Consider the following 12,169-nt stretch of genomic DNA (forward strand, 5'->3'; position numbering starts at 1 on the left):
GAGACAAAGAGACAACCCAGCCGCTCCTCCCTCGGTCAGGGGTGCCTGCAGGAAGTAAATCACATCTGCAGAGGGAGGAGGAGGAGGACAGGAATAAGTTCTTCATTCTTTCACTTCACTAAGTATTTTACTGACAGGAATATGATTTATCTTATTGGAATTTAGATTTGTTTCCAGTGAAATATTGAGTTCATATAGTGACTTTACTGTGAACATTATTATTGCTGCTCTAGAAACATTTACTTCTATTTAAAATATTTAATTCTAATCCTGTCCTGAATTTATTTTTTTTAAATAATATATTTTTAAAGCACTTATTTAGTAATGTAAGAACCGATAAGTATTGAAAAAGAACCGTAACGATAGAATCAATCATAAAATCAACACTACCCATCTCTACTCCTGAGAGAATGGCAGCAGGTAAAAACAAAGTTTATGATAATTTATCTATTACTCAGTTGACACGTTCATCTCTGGGGAGAAACAGGGCGGTTGTCATTTAACTTTTGATATGCAAGAATCTTGCATCTCTGACATCTCTGTATAGGGGCAAGTAAAAACTGACTTTGGGCAAGTAGATTTCTTAAAGATAACACTGATGTTGAACGGCATTAGAATGGTACCATATTTGAGTGAATGTACTTTGATACTTTGACATGGGTTGGAAGATTTGATTTGAAAAAGGAAACAAGACATTCAGAGTAGTTCACTTTATTCAAGAAGGATCTGACTGCATACATTCAGTAGTATATTCTAAAATTCTTGTCGAGAGTTTGTTGTTTTTGCCAAAACACACTTCGGGTTGCCAGAAAATGCTCCTGGTGTTGTGCACATATTCTTGTATTGTATTTTATTTTATACATGCTCTGCTGCAGATGTCTGCTACTCTGTAATTTTAACAAAGACACTATAACTGTTTCTTATGAATATGATATATATTAAACAACTTAAATATTTGTAGGCTATGTATTTTTGTGGGTATGTTCTGCTGCCGTTTGACGCAGTACCATCAATGTGCCAAGTAACTGCTCTCTTCTCTCAACTTTGCTATAAATATTAGTTTGGGTTAATTAAGGTTTGATCTAAGAATCTGATTTGCATGTGACTGAATTTTATCTTTAAACATGCAGACACACTGAACGTGTGAGGAAAGTGACGATGACACTGAGCTTGCTGTCTCTCAGCCGCTGTAGCTTTATTAGGCTCTCCAACCTGGGGGGCAGGATGATAAAATATGTTTTTAAGGTGATTAACAGGAAATTACATACTTCTGCTACACCCAATTACAGTTACTGGATAGTTATGCCTCTTCAGGATCATAAATATAATTCAGATTAATCCAGCAAAGACAAATTTTGTTTCAAATGCAATCTGTAATGGGGGGGGTGGCAAGTACACACTGCTTTGTTTGTCTCAAGCCGAAAGCGTTTGGGAACAACTCCTTTAGCCAATGAAATACAATCAAACGCACTGCATCATCACTGAATTTGACTTCTCACATTAATCAGGATAGGAGGACACATCAGCCCAGGCTTCAACGATCACATTGTGATGTGTGATTGACGGCTGTGAGAAAGTAGTTGTCTGTTCCCACTGCCAGTATGGGACACCGATGCTGTCTGCACATCTCACAGGATAGCATTTCAAAATCTAAAAGGTACACCTTTAACCAGTTCAGGTGATTATCCCAGTTCTCCCTGCTGCCCGCTGGCCTCCTCCTCAGTGAAGCACCCTGCGAGCTCATTGGTCAGTGTGTGCTTCTGTCCTCCCCAGAGAAAGTGCGCGGGCTGTCCTGATTGGCCGTCCTCCTGAGCATAAACAAAGAAGGGGCTGAACTCGATGGCCAGAGCCGACCTGACCAGGCCGACCCCTCCTTCGCGCTCTGAGCAGGGGTGGTAAACTCGTCCACTGACCGGATGCATGTACAGCGCCTCTGGGCGGAACGGGGCGCACAGCTTCTCGGCCCCGCCGCAGTACGACAGCAGCTCCTGATCCCCCGTGACTCCCTGCAGCAGGTGGGTGAAGACCACAGGACGGTCGTCGCAGCGCAGGAAGTTCCTCTCCCTGCCACACAGGGACAAGAAGGGGAAGTCCTCTTCATAGCGCCCGCTCTGATTTGAACGCAGCCGACTGAAGAAGAAGACCAGGAACTGTTTATCTGGTGATAAAGGAACAGGGATGATGAGGAATAAAGCAACAGAAACATTAGAAGTTTGGCTCTATTTCTAATAATTAGTCAGATCAGGAATGTGTTGAAGGCATCAGCAGTGCTTTCACACTGTGCTGAGCCTATCTTAGCACAAATTTGATTTACTGAAATATCCCGCGGTCCATTGATCTTGAGGCCCTTCCTTTCTGGTACAAGTCTAATGACATATTTTTCCTACTAATGTATCATAACAGCAAGTACTGTGTGTATCACAGCCTGATGTCTCTACTTCCACTGAGCCATAGAGCTTCATTGTTGTCCCAAAACTATTAAAAACACACCAGTGAGCCACACTGTCGCACCGGGTGACATGTTCATTCATCACCATGAACACACACTGTAGTTTATTTTGCCAGTCCAGTCCCAAATACACTGTCCTGTTGCCCCAAATACTCACTAGAGCAGCGCATGTGGATTCATCCACCGCTGAAAATAGTCCCAAATAAATGCACATATATATTTGTGAGCTGTTTTTAAAATATGTATATCTTCTTCAGTAGGAACCAATGGGCTTGGAGATGAGAGCTACAAACAGTTAAACACATTGCTGGCTTTGGTCTTTACATGGGATTCAGTGACAATAACAAAAAAAGAGAATATTGCCAGCCTCGTCTTTTGAAAGAGTAGCAAAATCCAGTTTAAAAACCTTAACTATTTTAGCAGATATTTTTATTACATGGTGCATATTCCTAAATAAAGTTGAGATTTATGAAATTACCACACAGTGCTGCATAATATTCCAGGATAGGATTAGTGTACATAAAGCAGAGAGATTAAATTTCGCATTTAATTCTGTTCTCAAACTAACATGGTAGGATTCCTGGGGGTACATATTGACGAGTTCTTAAACTATAAGGTTCATATTGATGAATTGATGAAATTGAGACTGATTCTTCCATCCAAAACACTCATAACTCTGTACAAGTCTCTATTTGAGCCTCACCTAAATTACTGTAATGTCATATGGTGCAATACCTATCAAAGTTACCTAAAGAAATTACAGATCTTACAGAAAAAAAAACTATACATGCCAACTCCAAAATAAATGCTCCGACTGATCCTATATTCTACAACTACAGTCTTCTGAAGCTAACGGAATGTAATATCTTTCATAATGTAGTACATATGCTTAACAGCAGACTATGTGACCTTATTCCGATTCATTCATTCATTCTACTACTACTACTACGAGGAAAAAGGATCTTAAAACGGGTAAAGAGACATAAACTTAAATGTACAAGCTTCAGTGTGGTTTGCAGAGGTCCGCAAGTATGGAATGAAATTGATTATACTATAAAAATGTCATTTTGTCAGCTTTCAAAAGGACCTTAAGACGGCAGCTACTAGAAATATATGTTCAAGCTACAATTACTTCATTGCTGGGGAAAACATTTAGATGATGATTTGTCTTTTGATTGTGGAATCTGTTTAAAATGTACTGCAAATCTCATTTATCAAAGTTTCTATTCATTGTACATTTACCTACCTAATTAATGATAGACTGATACAAAAATGTTTTATATAGCACTAGGATTAGAGTAGCTTAGTTTTTAGGGTATTATGTAGGTATATTTTTGTAATACTCTAGATTATTTGAGTGCTACTTAATTCCAGTATATACACTATATATATATATATATATACACACACTATATATATATATATATATATATATATATATAGATAGATAGATAGATAGATAGATAGATAGATAGATAGATAGATAGATAGATAGTCAATATTTTGTAAATATGTTAAATAATTTCTTTACTGTCTGGGCCTCTATATACAAGCTTGAGACAGCTTACCAGGGTGTCCCTATTCACAAATCAGTATTATTTTTATGATTGTACTTGTAATATAATGTCTTGTTGTTGTGAATAAAGTATTGATTGATTGAGGATGCTACTTATGCCAACTCCACCTGACTGTGGGGTTCATGGCAAACATGCATACTGACGTATTGTCTATGCTGCTGCTTCACAGTTCCTTTAGGCTGTGTGAAAGGCTATGCGGTGGAGGTAATTCTGGGAGACTTGGAGACACTTTATGCGTTGTGTGGGTTCATTTTTACCTTTGAAGCAGGTGACAAAGTTCTTCACTTTTGTGCCATCGAGGAAAAGCTGCAAGTCGAGCACACGTCATGTCGTGTCAGCAGGAGAATCTAACTTCAGATTAAATCAGGTTTTGTTTTGTTTCACTTTAAACACTCACCTGTCCTTGGTGGTCAATGTAGTAGAAGTATTCTCGGATACGTGGTTCCGGGCTCTGGCCCTGGATGTATGTAGCGGTGGTTCTGGAGGCGATGCAGCCGGCGGGCAGGCAGCGCAGAGCGGCCAGACCTCTGCAGCTGAGAGCTGCAGTACGGAAGAACAACATGCCCGAACAGGCGCTCCGGAGTCAGAGACCACGACTAGTGTGTTAACCGAGAGTGTTTATTTAACCGACGTTACACAACGTAAGCTTTGCCCTTATGTTATTGTTTACGGCTGACACCGTGCAGAGATGCAACCCGGAAGAATTCAGCTGTTGCACCATCGTCACTTTCTCACTGCGGCCGCCTAGTGGACATTGATGGTACTTCTGTTTTATGACGTTTAGATTCCATTAATGTACCAATATTCAGAATTTAACACAATATAAATTCACAACATTACATCAAATATCTAAAAAAGTAGGAAAAAACATAATAACAAAAAAATGCATGGGTTACATAATCAAAATAAGATAATAATAAGATGAAAGAAAATAAGAATAAATCAGTTAATTTCTAAATGAATTAGGTGCTTTTCTCCCCACCCTGTTTACTTATTTAAACTTTAAGCCTTTATTATCATCATCAAAAAAGTAAATCAATCAAACTTTATTTTTATAGCACCCTTAAGCTTTACAGTTGGACTGACAAAACCAAAAAGCAAAAGATATTCTATTATATGACAAAGCATCAAATCATCACACTAGAGAAGCTGCAATAAGCGAATGTTTGTCATTTATACTTGAATAATATTATGCAATTATCAAAATAGTTTTCTGCGGACTGTGATCACTTTATCGACTAATCATAGCAGCTTATGTGTTGGTTGCCTGAATGTCACAGGCCTATCAGTGACTTAGAAAGTATGAATTAATGAGCCATGAACAGCGGGAGCAGCCTGCCTACATGTTGTATAATAACTTGGAATGTGTGATATATTAAGTCCAAGCAGAAAGCAATATTGTTTGGTGAACACAACAGAGCTCTTCAGGGAGCGCCGTGTAAATCTCTTGGCTTATAAAAGAAGCACATGAAAACAACATTCCTCTACAACAGCAACAGACTGGCTGTGCACACAGACAGAGAGAGGGACGGCCGCAGGGAGACAGGCTGCAGCGAGACCAATAGGCTGCAGGGAGACAGACAGACAGACAGACAGACAGGCAGACAGGCTGCTTGGAGACCGACAGACAGACAGACAGGCAGACAGACAGACAGACAGACAGGCTGCAGGGAGACCAATAGGCTGCAGGGAGACAGACAGACAGACAGACAGGCAGACAGACAGACAGGCTGCAGGGAGACAGAGAGACAGACAGACAGGCAGACAGGCTGCTTGGAGACCGACAGACAGACAGACAGACAGGCTGCAGGGAGACCAATAAGCTGCTGGGAGACAGAGAGACAGACAGACAGACAGGCTGCAGGGAGACCAATAAGCTGCTGGGAGACAGACAGACAGACAGACAGGCTGCAGGCAGATAGACAGGCTGCAGGGAGGCTGCAGGGAGACCAATAGGCTGCAGACAGACAGACAGGCTGCAGGGAGATAGACAGGCTGCAGGGAGACCAATAGGCTGCAGACAGACAGACAGGCTGCTGGGAGACAGACAGACAGACAGACAGGCTGCAGGGAGACCAATAGGCTGCAGACAGACAGACAGGCTGACAGGGAGACAGACAGGCTGCAGGGAGGCTGCAGGGAGACCAATAGGCTGCAGACAGACAGACAGGCTGCAGGGAGACCGACAGGCAGACAGACAGACAGACAGGCTGCAGGGAGACCGACAGGCAGACAGGGGCTGCTGCTGGAGCTAAACGGACAACAGCGTTTTAAACAGAGGCTTCTTTGGTCCACAGATGGGACTGACCGCAAACAAAGATGATGATTCAGACCAACTGAAATGAACTTTATCCAAAAAAAACAACAACAACCTCAGTAGCGAAGCTCCAGCTGATCCACCCACCTGTCCTGGATGTTTCGCTTCCTCTTCCTGCTGCAGGTATCAAGGGTGGAGCTGTTTTCACCTGGACTCTCACAACCGGCAGGAGAGCGACTTTAAACTTCAACAATGGCGTTATAAACGGACTTTGGAGTGATTTCACCGACATATATATTCACAGTAAGTGTATCTGTGGTTGGTAACGGTTGACTTAATTCTGCCCCGTCAGAGAAACGTTTAAAGCTAATAATGAAACAAACTAAGTAACTCACCGAGAAGACTGCGGAGAATAACTTTTCTTTTTTAACCACCTTTGAAACTCCGCGGTTGCTTGGGATTACGTTTAGCAAGTTTCCTGGCTGAGAGAAGAGTCTGTTTGGTTTGTTTTTTCATTTCGGTTCACTTTAACTTTTAGTAAATTATTTAAAGGTCATGTGTCCTGACATTTCGCTTTGAACCCGCAGACATGAGCCAGCCGCCCAGGTCAAACCGGGCACACCGGGAGAGAAACGGGGACCGCCGACAGCGAGACCCGAGTAATGACGGACGTTCATCATCCGACAGGTGTGCTTCACTGTCATGACTCCACCTGTCCGTCTGTGCACGACTAAATGTTCTGTGAATAGGTTTTAAAAATCTTTAATTCGTTTTTCTTTAAATTCGTTTAAAAGGACAATGGTGATCATAAAGACAAAGATTAATAGATCATCTTTCTTTACAACATTACAGTTAACTATTAACACTATCAGAAGTCATACACTATATACATAGGCTTTATATTAATGTACAGTTTCTGTTTTGTTTTTTTTTGTTTTTTTTTGGTGTTTCTGCTTTGTTATTTGTCATAGAGACAGTAGTGAAAGAAGGCATGTCATCCAGAACCATTAATATACAGCATATTATTATCACAGTGGACATTATATTGTGTATCATAAATCCAGCCAATATTCTCTGACAAGACGCAAGTTATTATATATATATACTTATTTTATTTGTCACCTACATTATTTTGTCATTTATTATGTTATTTCTGTGTCTTGGCTGTTGTAACACCACAATTTTTTTTATCTAATATGTCCATCAAAGTAACATACTACTATTTCCCAAGTATAATAAACAACTGAATTACAAATGAACTACTTTTGTTCCTATCATATTATATTCAAAATAAAACAGAACATGGAGAGGCTCAGTGCTACAGCAGTACCAAGTGTCCATATTTTCTGTATCAGTCCAAAATATGCTTAAATACAAACTAAAAATAGAACACAACATGAAAAAGGTTCAGTTCCTCAAGAGTAGAAAGCGCCCATGTTGACTTTTTGTTTCTGTTTAATTCTAAAATATGCTGGAATACAAACTAGACAAATGAGTTGTAGAAAACGTCTTTGGTGTCTTGATGCATGTGTTTCTACGTTCCAGGCCTTCCTCCCGACCCCCATCATACCCCAGGACAGCCAGCTCCCGCTCCCAAACAGTCCCACGAGAGGAGCACCACGAGTCCAAATGCTCACACATTTGCTCCAGGAGAGGTATGTCAGGATCAGGGTGGAATCAAATGAAAGCTCATGCTGGTGCGTCACAGGGCACACTTTGGTTTCAGTCTCATTGCAGCTCAGTTGTTCTTTCTATGAATACTAGACAGACCGGTTTTCCGCTGTTTACAGGCCTCTTTTCTCAGAATTTAAATAGAGTAACATGGCCCTTTGATGAAAGAGACAGCTCATAACCTGATTCTGAGGCATTACTCACATGCTCCAGTGTAAATGTGATATATTTGGGGTTTGGACTGTTGATTGTTGACAAAACACAAACATTTTGTCTGAAAATAAACTTGTTCTGTCTTGATACTAATTCTGATAACTCAGCTCAAGATATCTGCTGATACAGATTATCGATCTGGTCCCAGTACTTAATTTCTCAAATTTAAAATATACAGTAGGCTAGTACTGTATATGATGGGAATGACAAAAAATGGTGCCTTAACCTTGGTGGGATTTTCTGATCAGATTCCTCACCTGTTTCGTATGTTGACTCCCTTTTAGGCATCGTGCTGATCTGCTCTGTACTGACCAACAGCCTGGTACTGATGTGCGTGATCGCAGCTCAGATGGTCACATCGGGCATGACGTCCATGGCCGCGATGGGCAGCTTCGACATCAACACCAACCTGAACATGGAGGGCACCGAGCTGCAGAAGGCACGAGAGCTGGACATGCAGTACAGCCAGATGAGGGCGCCGGGCGTCTATGGCGGCATCCCCTTTGTCCTGATTTTTGGGGTCACCTCGCTGTTGTTTGTGCTTGCTGGGAACAAACCGCCCCACGTGATGTCCTGGAAGCTTCTGGTCGGATCGCTGGTGTTTCAGGCTGTGGGCGCGGTGGTGTACGTGGTGGCCGTGGGGCTATACCTGCACTTCGTCATCATGGTCAACTCCACAGATGTGTGTAAGCAGCGTGAGAGGCTGTACGCACGGAGCGGCTACACCTGGAAGAACTGTGACGTGGGCGGGGCGGATGCATCCGTGGCTCTGTTTGGGCTTATCACGGCCATCCTATACACCGCCGGCGCGGTGCTCACCTTCCAGACGGTTCGGAGAGTGAAGCGCTACATGCAAGAGCGAAAACACATAGAGGAAGAAAGACAGCAGGACCGAGAAAACAAACAGAGAGCCCCGCCGAGCTGGGCTGCAACCACCGTTCTGTAAGAGATCCAGATGTCCTGGCCTGTATCACAAATCAGATTAGTGGGTTAACTATCTTTGGGCTCGACTGATGTTTTCTGGTTTCATGAAGCTGGCTGACTTTAACCGGAGTAGACCACAATGGAAAACTAACCTGTGCTGAAGCAGGTTATGTTCAGAGCATCAGATTAAAACCGTATCCAGCCCACCCTCTGACCAATCAGGTCACTGAAAAAAAAGTACTGAGTTTACAATAATGTGGCAAATAATAAAGAGCAATAGAGTTAGTTTAGGTTTTTGATACCAAGGAGCCCCTGGAAGGTCACTTGAGGAATTTATTTTCTGAACTACTTCCGTCATGTTTTGCATAACCTTCAATACTTTGTGCTTTTATGGATATGACGGTAGCATAGGGCATGGATGGATCATAATGAGGGTAGGGTCGGTGTGGGGCTGGATCACTGTAGCTAATGTTATAATAACTAGTGGAGTCTCTACATCGTGTTTTGACCTGCTGCTGAGGCTGCGGTTGTGACAGGCTGTAGATGTGATTATGACTATATTTACTGGATGGTTACAGGCTCACTTTGGCTGCTGCTGTGGCATGTGACTGTGAATGTGGGGGTTGTGTTCGTGCAGTGAATTGAAATGGTGCTGGCCGATATTGAACTCCTGTGATGTATTGCAACACATCTGTCGTATCTGATAGAAGCTCAGGGTTCAAAGCGTGCGTGTCTGGCTTTACAACGCTTTCTTGGCTAATGTTAATACACCAGGAGCTTTAAAGAACAGCCACAGTTAGCGCAGTTAGTAGCCATATCCATACATAGGAACAGCTGCAGCCGTAACCCAAACCATACCCCTGGTCAAAGCTTCAACCACAGCTCAAGTCTACAGCCAGGCAGAGCCAGCTTCAGCTGTGGTCACAGTGACTGCATGTTGTCAGAGCTTGACCTTTACCTGTGGATCAGGAAGCATTGTGGGGTAATGCAAAAGTAGTTCCAGGAAACAAATTGTCCTACTGTGAGCTTTCAGTGGCTCCTTAGGAATCCATGTTATGTCAAAGCTAGAAGATTTTTATTTTTTTTTTTAAATGTGCCAAAAGATGGTTTTAAAACAGGGCTTGTTTAAAAAATAAAATAAAATAAAAAGCTGCCTATTGAAGTAATTATTTTTTTTTTTTTTCCATTTCTTACCGTGTCAACACTTTTATACTCTTATTCCATCACTGCAGCTCAGGATGACTTGAGCTTGAGTGTTTAAGCTTTTTAGACTCAATGAGATGATAACTGAAAATAGTGTGTGTGTGTGTGTATGTGTGTGTGTATATATATATATATATATATATGTGTGTATATATATATATATATATATATATATATATATATATATATATATATACTCACTGTCATTGTTTATCAGGCCTGGATCAACAGCAGATTTTGCTGCAGCAGGTTATCAGTTTCAACCTGTGTCACATTAAATACTGTACTCAATGGTTCTGAGGATGTCGCATGTTTTTCTGTGAAGGTGCTCCTGACTGGACCTCCAGGTTTAGTTAATCCAGGGTCATCAGTGAAGCCAGGCTGCCTGAAGAGAGCCAGACTTAAGTTTAACTTGTTTTGTGATACAGGTCCAATCTGGGAGGATCGGAGTTTAATTTTTAAGTGAACTGTTTGCATGTTATATTAGACTCTGGGATTTATATAAATGTTTTTAACGTGTATGCTATTATAATAATGTGTTTTTGTATCAAAGTCTGACTTTATAATGGAATTTTTTGACACTCAAACTGTGCAAGAATGTATCCGCTCAAATTAAACCTCCATCAATGTGATCCTGTTCAAGACTGTTCTGTTTATGATTACACTCAACAGCCTACAGGGGTCACCAGATCTCAGCACATCCCCTGCTGTGTCCTGCTGTTTTGATCACTGGCTGTCCTCTCCAGAGGCTTCCTGCCAGCCATGACATCACGGCTGTTATGTCCCCTCTCTGCTGTCACACAATGGGCCACACATACACAAAGGACACACCAGTGATGTAACTGCTCAGTCAAGACTAGATTACTAACAAAAGAAATTCTCTAGAGTGAGGTAATTACCAAAGTTCTAATTTTACCATTTCAGAGAAAACACAATGCAGCCACTGTATCACAGCAGGACAAACAAGACGTGACATTCGCTTCGAGAAATATAAGTTCTCGTGGCTTGTTGTTGTGCAGTTCTTAATCTTGTACATTTTGTTTTTTAAGATCTTTAAATGGGTCAGCTCCCCCAGTTTTAGGTGACGAGTGTTGACATTTATGTGCGTGGAATAAAGCTGCAGTTATTTGCAAACAAGTGTTTTCATCATTTAATCTAGAGCTGAAATGATTAGTCAATAGACAGAACCTTAATGGAGACACGTTTTTATAATCCATTAATCGTTTAAGTACTTTTTCGACCAAAAACACCAAACAGTCTCTTGTTTCAGCTTCTCAGTTATGATGATTCTGTGCTTTTCTTTGTTGTGTGTGATGGTAAATTGACAGTTTGGGGGTTTAAATGGTTGGTTGGACACAAAAAGCTATTTGAAGGCATCAACTTTAAGAAGTGATTAGCATTTTTCAATATTTTTATATAATCAACCATAAATTGAGATTAATATTGATAAATTGGTAGAAATGGAATATAAAAATTTATTATTTTCAGCCTTGATTAATCTGTTTTTACTAATTGCTAAAATGTCACAGAAGTAAAAAAAAAAAAATAATGCTTGAGGCAATTTCCTAAATCCGAATATGAGGTCACCAAATAGCTTCTTTTGTCCGACAAAGTCCAAATTCTCCAAAAGATTCAATTTACAATGAGATAAAATAGAGAGAAGCAGTAAATACTAACATGTGAGAAGCTGGAATCAGAAGTTGCTTTTTTTCTTAAATGATTATAGTTGCTGTAAATAAATGTTCTGTCCTCTGAACTAGAATACAATTTAGATTTTTGTATTAAAAGCAGTAAAAAAAAAAAAAACGTCAGCCGGGTGCATGTGTAACCTGCTGCCCCAGAGTACGTACTGCACGGTCCTGAGGGGCACTCGCG

General features: G+C 41.0%; 2 protein-coding genes across 2 annotated transcripts; one reads left to right on the top strand and one right to left on the bottom strand.

Moving 5' to 3' along the window:
* Positions 1-695: 695 nt before the first annotated feature.
* Positions 696-6,586, bottom strand: cunh8orf82 (chromosome unknown C8orf82 homolog). The gene is made up of 4 exons (XM_038715055.1): positions 6,431-6,586; positions 4,424-4,566; positions 4,284-4,332; positions 696-2,158 (listed from the first exon to the last, which is right to left on the bottom strand). The coding sequence occupies exons 1-4, from the start codon at positions 6,573-6,575 to the stop codon at positions 1,683-1,685; spliced, it is 813 nt and encodes a 270-aa protein (XP_038570983.1). The 5' UTR covers positions 6,576-6,586; the 3' UTR covers positions 696-1,682.
* si:ch211-191a24.4 (uncharacterized protein LOC100150331 homolog) lies at positions 6,464-10,301 on the top strand. The gene is made up of 4 exons (XM_038715054.1): positions 6,464-6,586; positions 6,871-6,970; positions 7,829-7,938; positions 8,452-10,301. Exons 2-4 carry the CDS (start codon positions 6,873-6,875, stop codon positions 9,111-9,113), a joined length of 870 nt encoding a protein of 289 aa, XP_038570982.1. The 5' UTR covers positions 6,464-6,586; positions 6,871-6,872; the 3' UTR covers positions 9,114-10,301.
* The last annotated feature ends 1,868 nt before the right edge of the window (positions 10,302-12,169 follow it).

Source organism: Micropterus salmoides, unplaced genomic scaffold (assembly GCF_014851395.1).
Source record: "Micropterus salmoides isolate LMB-PRFRI ecotype aquatic unplaced genomic scaffold, ASM1485139v1 Ms_hic_scaffold_13, whole genome shotgun sequence".
NCBI lineage: Eukaryota > Metazoa > Chordata > Actinopteri > Centrarchiformes > Centrarchidae > Micropterus > Micropterus salmoides.